This window comes from Electrona antarctica (assembly GCF_951216825.1).
Source record: "Electrona antarctica genome assembly, chromosome: 6".
Lineage (NCBI taxonomy): Eukaryota > Metazoa > Chordata > Actinopteri > Myctophiformes > Myctophidae > Electrona > Electrona antarctica.
This window is the reverse complement of record NC_136811.1, coordinates 25,150,781-25,163,975: the sequence shown is the minus strand read 5'-3', so window position 1 is coordinate 25,163,975 and position 13,195 is coordinate 25,150,781. Positions and strand designations below refer to the sequence as shown.

The following is a 13,195-nucleotide window of genomic DNA, read 5'->3' as shown; positions in this document are numbered from 1 at the left end:
GTTTGCGGCACCACTGCCGTGGCGTCACGCTGCTATCTGTTGTCGTGGCAACAGTCCCAGCCCTAATTCACACCTGATGTCGTGTGGGAGGTCCGACTGCTCCAGACCATACTGAATAACTGCTAGCTTGCATAACGTCTTCAGATTAGGACTTAAGTGTAAGATGTACATGGAGTACTTAGGGGTTCTGTGGTTGATCCATGCATTGTGGTTGATCCATCCGCGATCCCCACTGGAATAATACGCTGCGTAGCGTATGAAGATGATCCGATCCCCCACTATGCAACAGCAGATGTTAACACACATTGGACCCAGGCCTTTCCCCTTGGGCTGAACCTTCGTCCAGGAGAAGGTGTCTGGATTGAATCTCCATAGCTAATTGTGCAAAGCAAGACGTAGTACTGCACTGAAACAAGAATGGAGACTTATGGCACGATCTAACGTTTATAATATGGTAGAAGAGGGGTAGGGAGGGAGAAAGAGAGGGAGAGAGGGCGGAGGGGTAAAGAAGTAGGGTGAGAGAGAAGGGGGTGAGAGAGGGGAAAGAGAGGGAGAGAGAGAAGAGGGGGGAGAGAGAGTGAGAGCAAGATATATGTGAGGGCCGCATATAGCGTGGATGTGCAAGCCTAGGTGGCTAGATGCGAGGGCTGTGTAGCCGCGAAGAGAGAGAAGGGGGAGGGAGTGAGGAGAGAGGTAGGAAGGGAGAGAGAGAACGGGGAGAGATAAGAGAGAGGGGGTAAGAGAAGGGGGGAAGAGAGAGAGAGAAAGAAAGAGATGGGAGGCCACACTGCGCACGATATGTGCATTTTCAGGGTAAATACTCCTCTAGTCCTGAAACCGTCCCGAATGAGATAAGTTATAGTCCCAAATACATGTTTTATAGGCCCCGGGACGTCGGGACAACGTTTCGAGCCCTGCATTCCACTCCTCGTCTGACTGCTTCGTCTGTGTTCGTTCATTCACCTCACCTTCATCATTTTTATCTACACTTTTATGTCCCTTCCTTCTCATCTTCCTCAGCCTCCCTCCTTTACTCCCCTGCCACCTCCACTCCGTCCCCCTTCATCCTTCAACCGTGCTGCCATCTGAAACTCTTTGCTGGTTCATGTCTGAAGTTCATCACAAGTCATACAGTTACAGTACATTGCTCTCTCTCTCTCTCTCTCTCTCTCTCTCTCTCTCTCTCTCTCTCTCTCTCTTTCTCTTACTTCCTTACTTTTTTATCACTGAATATGCAGGGTACATTTTCTTTGAACGCTCCTGAGCCTGGCTCATTGTAATGCAGGCCTATACCTGACCTACTTCCACAGGGCTGAAACACGCACGCACGCACGCACGCACGCACGCACGCACGCACGCACGCACGCACGCACGCAGGCACGCATGCACGCACGCACACACGCACGCACGCACGCACGCACAAATCCATCCCCAAAGAGCATACAAGATCTGTTTATGGTCATCATCCATATTTTATGTGATGCTGGAATTTTAATACATATTTCCTGTCTGAAATTGCAATAAAGCTCTGGTATTTAGCTGTAATGTTCAACCTCATAACAATGCTTTCAGAGCTCTGGGGTGGGACCCAGAATGGCTCATGGGTTTGTGTTGGTGAATCCCCATTTCTAACATGTCAAGATGAGTAATGTTTTTTTTAATGGTCTTTAATGACAAACGTTTTTTATAGAAAACTTTATAAATTGAATACATTTGAGAACTGGGGAATGATAATGGTTTGTATTGTGATGTGCCTCCCCCTCCCGTGTCAATTCTTCTCACTTCATTTCCCTCCTTGTCCTCCCCCATTTCTTCCATCCATCATCTCCTTGGCCTTCCATCTCCAATGGCTTACTGTGTATCACTGCTTTTACACAAATAGTTTGTAACTGGTATGTTGGGTCTATTAAGACTTGTCCACCATGTGCTGAATGTTTTTACCCACCGTAGGGGCTATAATAAAACAAAAATTAAGCGAATCATCATCAGAATGTGGAGGTTGGTATTTTGGAAAAAGAGGGCATTCATCTGATGGGAACGTTGCTGTACCCTCTACCCTTCAGCCCTTCGTTACTGTTATCCTTCCACTTCCTAAAAAATAAGTACAAAAATAAACAAACAAACAAACATAGGCTATGTCATTGATCTGTACTCTCACCTCTATTGTGAAATCTATCAATTATCATACATGTATGTAACGGTAACGGTGAAGTTGACAACCGACCTCCTGAATTATCTTTATAGTGTTTGTATGAGCAGAGATGCTAATACATACGTTTACTTTATCTCCATCCATAGAAGACCCATCAGAGCGCTCTGCAGGTTCAACAGAAGGCAGAGGCATTACTCCAGGCTAACCACTATGACATGGACATGATCAGAGACTGTGCAGAGAAGGTATATCCCTCATACACTGTTTTATACTACGAACAATGTACTCGCTGTACCCATTGTTGGAGTACCCAGTGCGAAACCTGTTACATTTAGAAACAGGCACCACAGCATGCATCCAATTGCCTAGCTGCACTCCATAGCCTTGCAGACACATAGGCTATCCAATACCCTGGAGGGACGGTTGAATTCACAAAAAAAACAACACTTTGTCCGTGACCAATGTGAAAAATATTTGGGGATTGAGCTTGTTGGCCGTACTGCTGTCAGTGTAAACGAGGAATGTATAGTATGCATCGACTACGCTGATCAGTGTGTAGTAGTTTGCAATATTAGCTGTGGACAGACTAACACACAGGCAGGGGCGAATGCAAGATTGTCCATCCTGGCCTAAAGGAAAATAATATCCTTTAGTGGAGTGTGGTTTTGTGAAATGATTTATTTTATTTCAGCAAATAAACTGCTGTGTCTGTGTTTGGACTGTAGGTGGCAGACCACTGGCAGCAACTGATGCTGAAGATGGAAGACAGACTAAAGCTAGTGAACGCATCGGTGGCATTCTACAAGACCTCTGAACAGGTAGGAAAGTGTGCTGTACCTACACACCTGTTCATTTAACTCCCAATGTACACATGGAACTGGACCTGTAAGTCAGTGGTTCTCAGAGTGGGGTCCGGGGACCCCCAGGGGTCCTTGAGGGAGCTCCAGGGGGTCCCCAGCAATGATGGATAGTTAGGAACCAAATGTTGTTATCTGTGTTGCAGGTGTGCAGTGTGCTGGAAAGCCTGGAGCAGGAGTATAAGAGGGAGGAGGACTGGTGTGGCGGCGCTGATAAACTGGGCCCCAACAGTGAGACGGACCACGTCATTCCCATGATCAGCAAACACCTGGAGCAGAAAGAGGCCTTCCTCAAGGTCAACAAGCAGTCTATGTATTATGGGTGTAACGGTTAACAAAATGCATGGCTCGATACGATACAGAGGTGTTCATGTGTTCTGATATAAGAGACATGATCTCGGGCGGTGGTGACTCAGGGGTAGAGTGGCTGGATGGTAACCGCAAGGTTGCCAGTTCGAACCTGGGCTCCCCCAGAGTTAGTGTCGAAGTGTCCTTGAGCAAGACACTGAACCCCGGGTAATTGTACCTTAGGGGTACTATACTGTACCTGACCTATTTCCTAACATTTCCCCAAACATTTATGTTTCTAATGAGCTTGAGAAGAAACAGTGTAACAGGGCTCTATTACATTAAGCATGTTCGTAAAGCCTGCATTTCGCAACACAGCATGAGTCTCATATCTGCGGCAATAAATCTACCCATCATCCCAGTGATTTATTTTGTCATGTTTGAATCAGGTTTGGTATGGGTGCCAAAATGCTGCGGGGACGGTTTGTAGCGCGTGTGCCGCTCCTTGTTTGACACGCTGGGGTAATGTCAACTGACGTGAACTACTCTCATGCAGCAGCTGCACGACATATACCCTTGTGTTTTTCTCAACCACTCTCTTGCCAATGCCCTCATAATTCACAGGGAACGCCAGACCTGCTGATGATGGGTTTCTGGTCTCTCTATCATTAGCGTAGTGGGCCTCGCAAGCGTGTCCCAGTGACTGGAGTTGGGTTTATTTTTGGGGGTGGGATGGGCAGACTGCATGCTGCAACTTGCCTGATGTCATATGGACTGCCTTGTTAAGCGCAGAGCACATTGTTCAAAGTTGATAAAAATGTGCATATAGTCCGGTTCGTAGTGCGTGCCGAACAGAAAGCCTCGTACTGAATGGTTCAATATGAATACTTGTATTGTTTCACCCCTACTATTTTTTCTATCTACCAATGTTTTCAGCCTGTACTCTATAGTGTTTATTACATTCCAGTCTCTATCTTCTGTTAATGCTTATCTGAGAAAGCTGTGTAAATAATTTGTAAATGTTCTTAATACTACTACTAATAATAATAATTATAATAATAATTGTAATAATTATTATTATTATTATTATTATATTATATTATATTATATTATATTATATTATATTATATTATATTATATTATATTATATTATATTATATTATATTATATTATATTATATATTATATATTATATTAATAATAATAATAATTATTATTATTATAGTCTTTATTCAGTATAATAGTCTTTATTCAGTATAATAGTCTTTATTCAGTATAATAAGCGTAATGCACCGACCTGGAATATGTACAATATGTATACATTGTATATACAGTACACTGTGTGCATAGAGGTAATCTTGTTATATGAATGCTTTCCCTTGGACAGGCCTGTACATTAGCCAGGCGTAACGCTGACGTCTTCCTGAAGTACCTACACAGAAACAGCGTCAACATGCCGGGCATGCTGGCCCATGTCAAGGCTCCGGAGACTCAGGTCAAGAGTAAGTAGTGGATCCATAGTAAATCTATGCGAGTCTTCACCACACAGTCTGCCGTCAAATCATGGGTGTTAACAGTTAACACTGCAGTAAGGGATTTGTTGTTGTTAAAATAAGTGTTTACATGTCACCATATTCTGGTAGTAATCATTGCTACCAGAATGTTTGATCAGAAATAGGGGCCTGCCTGTCTCACTGACCTGGAAAAAGAAAATTGGATTGGGATACCAATATTCTCCATTCAGAAGAGAAACAAAAATGTAATTGGAAGTGAGCAGACAAAATTGGAACTGGAACACTATACATGTTTAGCTGCATGGGAACTCTCTCCTGACTAGATGAAATTGACAACCCACCTGGATTTTTTATTTTCTGTTTATTAAAGAGATGGAGAGGCCCTGTTACTTAGTGAACAAACGCGCTTACTGTCTGAATATAGAGTTATAACTTTTCCACAAAACCTTTTTTGTTTTAACCAAAGAAATATCACTTCCATTGCCTTTAACACTCAGGGTCTTACTGTATGCGCTGCTCCTCTTACTGTGTGCTCATGTTTCCTCCTAGCAGCATAATGAAGCATCACCATTACACTCCAGCTACACTACATGTGAACAGGGGGCTCTTTCAGACGGCAGGCACGAGAATGAATAAGTGCTCTTCATCCGTGTTTTGATATGCTTCTGTGAAACTTCATGGTGGACCGTATGTAGGATGAATGACGTCCTGTGTTGCCTGCATTGTTTCGTCAGACATCTTGAGCGAGTTGCTCCAGAGAGAGAACAGAGTGCTCCACTTCTGGACTATGAGGAAGAGGAGACTGGACCAATGTCAACAGTACGTGGTGTTTGAACGCAGCGCCAAACAGGTGGGTCACTATGCGTGCGTGTGTGTGTGTGTGTGTGTGTGTGTGTGTGTGTGTGTGTGTGTGTGTGTGTGAGTGTGTGTGTGTGTTTGTGTGCGCGCGTGTGTGTGTGTGTACTGTACATGCATGGATTTTTATGTGCATGGCACAGCACAGCGAGTAACAAGAAATGTAATCTTCAAACATTTCAGTCAGATTATTTGTCCATATTTCAGTTACAACTGAAAATGTTTTGTGTGTTTCGGTGCCGTGCTACTGTTTCTGTTTCTGTGTCTGTACTGATGCAGTGTAAAGGAGGTTTTCAAATACAATTTATGGGATTCTTGGTCACACATCGCATTACTCTCACATAATATCACATGTATCACATAACATAATAGGTTTGATATTGTATTACTGAGTTAAGGATACACTTGCTTTAGGCCAGCACATATCTGAAATGCTGGCTAAAGTAACTCCATAGAGAGAGTTTGGAAATCTATGGAGTCTGTTTTTAGTGGTAGCCAGGATGTCTAAATTCCTACTTGATGGGCCTTTGCTAAGGAACAGTTGCTTTTCACTCTTCAAATGTTGTTTTAGTTACTTTTGTAATTAGTAACACAACATGTTCAAATGTTATTAAGCTACTGCTGTATTTCAGTCTAGCTTCCTTTCTTTAGTCATAGAGAAGGGGCTGAAGAAAGGAGTCTGTAGCTCAGCCTGGACAAACTTTGAAACTTGCATTGGAAATGACAGTAATTTTGCTCCCTCTGGTGGCATTGGGGTAGTAATGCAACAAACACTGGAATGTGACATTAAGAAAACTGCCAGCTTTTAGGCCATGGCTAATAAGGTTTTACCCCCAGGATCCAAACTCGTCCTGGTCGAGTATTCTCATCTATGCTTCACTGGTCCAAATGGGTCATGTGCGGTCAATAAAGCCACCGTCCTGGTGGCCCACTTAGAAAGTAGAACAAATAATAGAACGGAAGAATTTAAACTATACCGTAGACTCGTAGAGCCATGTAGATTTCCAATTGAGCAACAGTGGGAACTAGTAACTTTAGGGTCTATCATAGCTAACGATAAAAGATGGGTCATATAAGTGCCCTAAATCTGTGATAACAGCTACCTACCTTTCTGGGTTACCTGCTTGTCTCCACCAGGCCGAAGGCATGGGGAGAGAGTATGTTTTGCTCTCTGTCCGTCCGTGTGTCCGTTTGTGTGTCCGTCCGTCCGTCTGTGGACAGCTAATCTTCGGCACTGTTGCCTTGATCGCAGCCATACTCTTCACACACACTCCCTGAATGCCACAGCTGAACCTCTGGCCCAAGGTTTTCACATTGGCCTCTTATAGCGCCACCAGAAGGCCGCTTTGTGCAAAACAATTTTTTGGACAGTACACCTACATATTTGTCCAAACATCACGCAAATTGGTACACAGACTCTCTAGAGCCATTCAACAAAACAGGTCTTTCAGATTTTTCAGACTCCATCCTGATTGGCTAAGATTGGCTTCCAAAGTTTGCAGGAGTGCTCAGTTTCAAACAAAATGCCGCAAATCATGAACACATCGTGTGTTTTCAGTGAAATTGTGCATGCACATTCCCACTAGGCCGAGGAAGAAATGCCACTTGAACATTTTCAACTCAGCCTCATGGTGGCGCTATAACTGGCCGATTAGTGTTTTTACCTCTAACTGCACAGACCTGTGTAAAACTTTGTATGCATTGCCAACTCCCTAGAGGCCCAGGAAAAACCTTTGCCTGGAATTTTTCACATCTACTCCTTATAGCACCACCAGGAGGCCAACATATGTAAAACACATTTTCTAATATTACTCCTTCAGATTTTATCCAAATTTCACGCAAATCGGTACACATGTTCTCCATAGTCATGTGATCAAGACGGATTTGTTTGATTTCTCATAATCCATCCTGATTGGCTACGATTGGCTTCTAAAGTTTTCAGGAGTAGCCCGCTTTGTACAAATCGCCACAACTCCTACTAGGCTGAGGAAGAAATGCCACTTGACAGTTTTCAAATCAGCCTCATGGTGGCGCTACAACAGGCCTAGTCTTGTCACACACACACAAAACAAAAACATGTTTATATTACTCCTAAACATTTTGCCAAACATCACACTTGGTGTCCCATCTATCAAAAATCACTGGACTCATGTACTGTTCCGTCAACCTAGAAAGACTCCATTATAATTCCTGTTCCCAAAAAGGCAGGCTGCAAGGAAAATAATGATTACCGCCCAGTCGCTTTGACTTCAATAGTCATGAAGTGTTTTGTCTCAGGGTTCATGGTGTTGACCAAAGATTTATGTTAGTGTTCTATCGAGCAGTCTTGGAAAGCCTGGTCAGGTTTGGCATCACAGTTTGGTTCGGTAATCTCGGTCCAAATTGTTCAGATTGCTGCAGTCTATTTATGAGCAGGCTACACTAAAACAGGCTAAAAAAAATTGTCAGTGATGTTACCCATGTTTAAATGGTGAGTTTGTACTTCTGCCCTCTGGGAGAAGATACAAAGAACCAAAGTGGAAGTACATCAGATTTAAAAAATCGTTTGTACCAGCATTAACTAAGATGTTGAACGAGGCTCTGAAACAGCAGTAACTGTGTGAGGCTAGATTATCCACATCATGTGTGCAATTGTGTAATGTTGTGTCTCCCTCTGTAATGTATTTTTGCTTGTCATTGATGTTTTATGTGTGGCTGTAGCTGGGGTGAAAGCCCAAGACAAATAATAAGGTAAACAATAAAGTTTACCTTGACCTTGACCCTTGACACACACTCCTATCCTCCTGGTGGAGACCTGTGCCCAGAAGGGCACTTTTTCTAGTTTATTTTTGCTACTGTATGGATAATGTATCCAAAACATCTTCATATGATATCGAACAAACAAAAGTACGACAGAGGCCCCCATGGATTGATTGCTCCTCTTCCGGGTTTGACACGGAAGCACAGTGTTGTTATGAACGTTCTTTACACATTTATTTCCATGAGGTCTACTTAGTTGACACTGTCCTCCCTTTAGGCCCTGGAGTGGATCCATGACACTGGAGAGTTCTACCTGTCCACTCACACCTCCACTGGTTCCAGTATACACCACACACAAGAGCTCCTCAAAGAACACGAAGACTTCCAGATTACAGCCAAGGTTTGTGTATGCATGCACTTTTGTACCAGAGGCAGGATGTTTGTTTGTCTATTTGTTTCTATTCACTTTCTTTCACTTTTAGGTGAACTTATAGGGAATGATCTGCAAGTAATGTTTTACCTTAACTTGCAGTTTATTTTCTTCCTGTTCCAGCAAATGAAATAAGATAGCACATACAAAATATTAGATGATCATAGCCGGTTAAATTTTTAACACCTCATCATTATTAACCCCTGCTATTTCATCACAATGTTACAGCTTGCTGTTGCAGGATAGTTTCTTATGGGTAACTAGCCTTGAGTTTTGTTTTTAGTTATTTTATGTGAGCTCTGGCTAGCAACGGACTGAGTTGAAATGGTTTAGTGTCTGCGAGAAGTGATCGCCTACATTGAATACACCCATACTGGAATGTAAGGCAGCACTAAGGCTCTAAATCTCGTCCATATAGATTTTTGACTGGACTACAGTTATGTGCAGAGCTTATATCAGTTGATATTTATGACGTTTGTTATTACTATTTAGCCTAAAATAGTACTAACTCCTTACCCACTTGAACCCTAGAATCCCTAGAAATGCATTGTGAGCTTGTAGATCGGTTATTAATGCATTGTGAGCTTGTAGATCGGTTATTAATGCATTGTGAGCTTGTAGATTGGTACTTGTAGATACATTGTGAGCTTGTAGATCGGTTATTTTCAGTGCCAGGGGGTACTGAGGGTTCAAGTGGTGAAAAACAGACAATAAGCCAGAAATCACATGAAAATGTAAAAGTTATTCAGAATTGGAAAACGGGTCATCTAGGTAAAGTATATGTATTTGTGCCAGATGCTATGCTTGTTGTGTTGTTTGTGTCCATGTCAGTATGTCTGTGTGTTTATGCGTGCGCTTGCATACCCCTGTTCTCTTCTGTGAGGCCCATTTCCAGGGCAGTGTATTGTCCTGTCTGTCTGTTTGCTGTGTCACCATTATTGTGTAGCTGTACCAGCTATTATACTCATCAGATGACACACCCATCCCTCTCTCTCCCTCTCTTTTCTTACATGTCTCTCCACCTCTCCCTTTAACCTTTCGCTCTACCTATCGCTCCTCATCTGTTCTTTCTCTCTAACAAAAACTATCCCACGTCCCTCTCCTGCTCTCTTTCTCTCTCTCTCTTTACCTCTCTCTCTTTCTCTCACACCACCCCTCCCTCTTCGCCTCCATCCATTCTCCTGTCCTTTATTTCTCTCCGTGCGCAGCAAACCAAAGAGCGAGTGAAGTTGCTGATCCAGTTGGCAGATGGGTTCTGTGACAAGGGGCATGCCCACGCCCTGGAGATAAAGAAATGGGTGTCCTCTGTGGACAAGCGCTATCGGGACTTTTCTGTCCGCATGGACAAGTATGGCACCTGCCTGGAGACAGCCCTGGGCATATCCTCCGACTCCAACAAGGCTGTGAGTACTCCAGATCAAATCTCATCTCCCCCTCAATGGAGGGATTGCTCTTTTAGAAAGAAAAGCATGTGTTGCTCTCTGGTTGACAATAGCTAGATGATAGCCTATATACAAGTAAGACGCGTAAACGCGGGAAGCGAACAAAGCTGTTGTGGCAGTCTGACACACACACACACACACACACACACACACACACACACACACACACACACACACACACACACAGTCACACACACACACACACACACACACACAGACCTCTGTATCGTTCCAATTTCAGTTGCCCTCTGGTGGCGGGCGGGTGGTGTTACAGCGTGACACACACACACACAGACTGACACACACAGACAGACAGACAGTTTTGGTCAGCTTCTATAGTTAGTGCTCACTTTGTTCGCAATGATGAGATTGGACACTGAGAGATTGATGCATAATTTATTGTGGAACGCTTGTATAACCAGGCTTCAGTACACTATGCCTGGATTGTAAGATTTAAAGAAATAAGGGGAATATATTGTTTTAAAGGAAGCATCCATTGTGCTGTATTGTCCATAGCTTCTTTCAGTTGAGTTGACAATTCCCATTGTTTACCTACATTTATAACTTTTGTTTAGGTGTATTGGAATTATCTTTTCATATTATTATTATGTCAAATCTCATATGTAATTATGCCTATGAGTTCAGAAGTCAACCTCATATAAATTTTTGGTCATTGTTTCTCCCAACTAGCAGAATGCGATGTTACATGGTTATACACTTTTCTACTATTTAACCAGATAAACTCTAGTGTCCCCGTTCAGTGAAAACAGCAGACCTACAAGCTCACAATGTATCCCATGGTATGGGGTAACATTGTAGATTGGCTAATTTCTGCAAAGAGATTTGGTGTAGAGGGAGAAAAGGACAATGCAGTGGTTAATGATGAAAGAATAACTAGTCCATGCTGAGGGATGTCTGCAGGAAAACTATCTGCATACATGACTTAGTTGTCATGGCAACTGGCACTACAGATCTCATAGCCCATGGAACATTGCCAATGAGCATTTTGAATATGGGGAAAAGTTACAAATCATTTTCAACAAATCTTTTATACCAAGACTGCTTAGTAATTAAAGTTTCTGCCCTTTATTTACCACAAAATCCTACATATTGGTGCATCAAGTCAGGCAGCAGGAGCCCAGCCATGGATTTGTTGCTTGCTATTTGTTTAAATCAAAGTCCCTTTTAAAACTTTTTTCAAAGTGGGGTCTCGAGAGGGGGGAGGGTTCCAGAGGGTCGAGAGGGGGGAGGGTTCCAGAGGGGGGAGGGTTCCAGAGGGTCCCAGCAAAAGTAGTTAATATAATAGCATCACAATGATTTTAACCACTTAATCCATTTATATGTTGGCTATTCAAAAATAGCAGATAGATAAGCTGACCTTTTAGATTTCCTTAAAAATAAATAAAAATCACACCCGTGTGAACTGAGTGGTGCAACTCCGTGTGGGGGTCCCTGGTAGGTCCCCGGAACTTCCAGACCCACAGGAACGCGCCCAGATTGCCAGCCCGGTTCCGGCGAGCCGTCCCGTGTCCGAAACGGTCGAGAAATGACAGAGTTACTGTGTGGGGAAATTAGCATTTAGCAGACATCTCTCTCTCTCTCTCTTTCTGTAATTAGCAGTGCAACACTATCTCTCTCTCTCTGTTTCTAGCACAACAGCGCCACTTTTGCCCCTACTGGTACTCTAAACATTGTGACATAGGTTAGGACATAGTGAGGGACATAGGGACATTGCTGTTCCTTGGAGTGGTTGCACCACTCAAAAATAAATAGTGAACATGTTGAATGTATTTAATCATTTATTACGTAAATCTTCAAAACATTTTCAGATTGGGGTCTAGCCTGGCATAGCGAGACTATACTGTATATATATATTTATTTTTTTCACTGGCAGATCTGGTCTGGTTTCCAGGCTAGGGGCTGCCCGCGGCCATATACAATTTGGGGTCCTTGACATGAATCCGTTTCAGAAACACTACTTTATAAAATTGCACCATTGCGCCAGTTGCATGTGTGTAAGAAACACCTGCCAATCAACCATCACACTACTATGGCAGGACTTCTCAAAGTGGGTGCCCTCAGAATACAATATTTAACAACAATTCAGGGGTGCCGTGCATATAAAGGTAATTAACAGGGGTGACCTGTTCCAAAAATGTTGGAGAACCACTGCTCTATGGCACTCTCCAGGCTCTACCCACAGCAGTCTTAGATTGGATGAGAGTTCACAGAAATGCTAATAAACAGCTCAAATGTAAAAATGGGCTCTTCATAGGAGAAGGATGGATGAGGACAGAATGACAGACAGAAGGACAGAGCTTTCCTCATTTTATAGTAGGATAGCAGGATAGGATAGTAGGATTATAGTAGGTCAGTGGGATTAAGGCAGTAAGATCTTTTAAGCTTAGATATTAATTGAACATTGTGTCTGAATGTATCCCTCACGTTTCCTGTTTTTTTATTTTTTTTAGAGTAAAGGGTTACAACTGGACATCATCCCTGCCAACGCTCCAGGTTTAGATGTGAAGCTGAGAGATGCTGCTCATGAACTCAATGAGGAGAAGAGGAAATCAGCACGACGGAAAGAGTGAGTGACAACTCACAAGTGTGCTGAAGAATAGAAATTGTATTCGGTCATATTGAGTTCTTTAAAATCTTGGGAACTGAACAAGTACAGTACAAATACATTTCTATACAGTTCCAGACCCACCATCATAAGTACTGTGCAGTGTAGGCATACAGCTATGCTTCTTCTCACTCCTTTTGAATTTGCTTTTTTTATTATTTTGTACTGCATGTTATTTCTGTTTATATTGTTGTTTTAAATTGCTTATTCAAATAAAGATTTCAATCAATCAATCAATCAATCAGGTTGCTGACTGTGTCTAGGACCTTGAGACATTTATTGTTAATTAAACA

At 42.7% G+C, this 13,195-nt stretch overlaps 1 protein-coding gene across 1 annotated transcript in view; it reads left to right on the top strand.

Annotated features, from left to right (window-relative positions):
• The window catches only part of triob (trio Rho guanine nucleotide exchange factor b), a 175,144-nt gene that overhangs the window by 113,072 nt on the left and 48,877 nt on the right, over positions 1–13,195 (top strand). The window contains exons 21-28 of the mRNA XM_079504312.1: positions 2,299–2,397; positions 2,878–2,970; positions 3,156–3,305; positions 4,684–4,798; positions 5,545–5,660; positions 8,682–8,804; positions 10,043–10,237; positions 12,748–12,863. Coding sequence (XP_079360438.1) covers positions 2,299–2,397; positions 2,878–2,970; positions 3,156–3,305; positions 4,684–4,798; positions 5,545–5,660; positions 8,682–8,804; positions 10,043–10,237; positions 12,748–12,863 — 1,007 coding nt within the window. The remainder of the gene's footprint in view (positions 1–2,298; positions 2,398–2,877; positions 2,971–3,155; positions 3,306–4,683; positions 4,799–5,544; positions 5,661–8,681; positions 8,805–10,042; positions 10,238–12,747; positions 12,864–13,195) is intronic.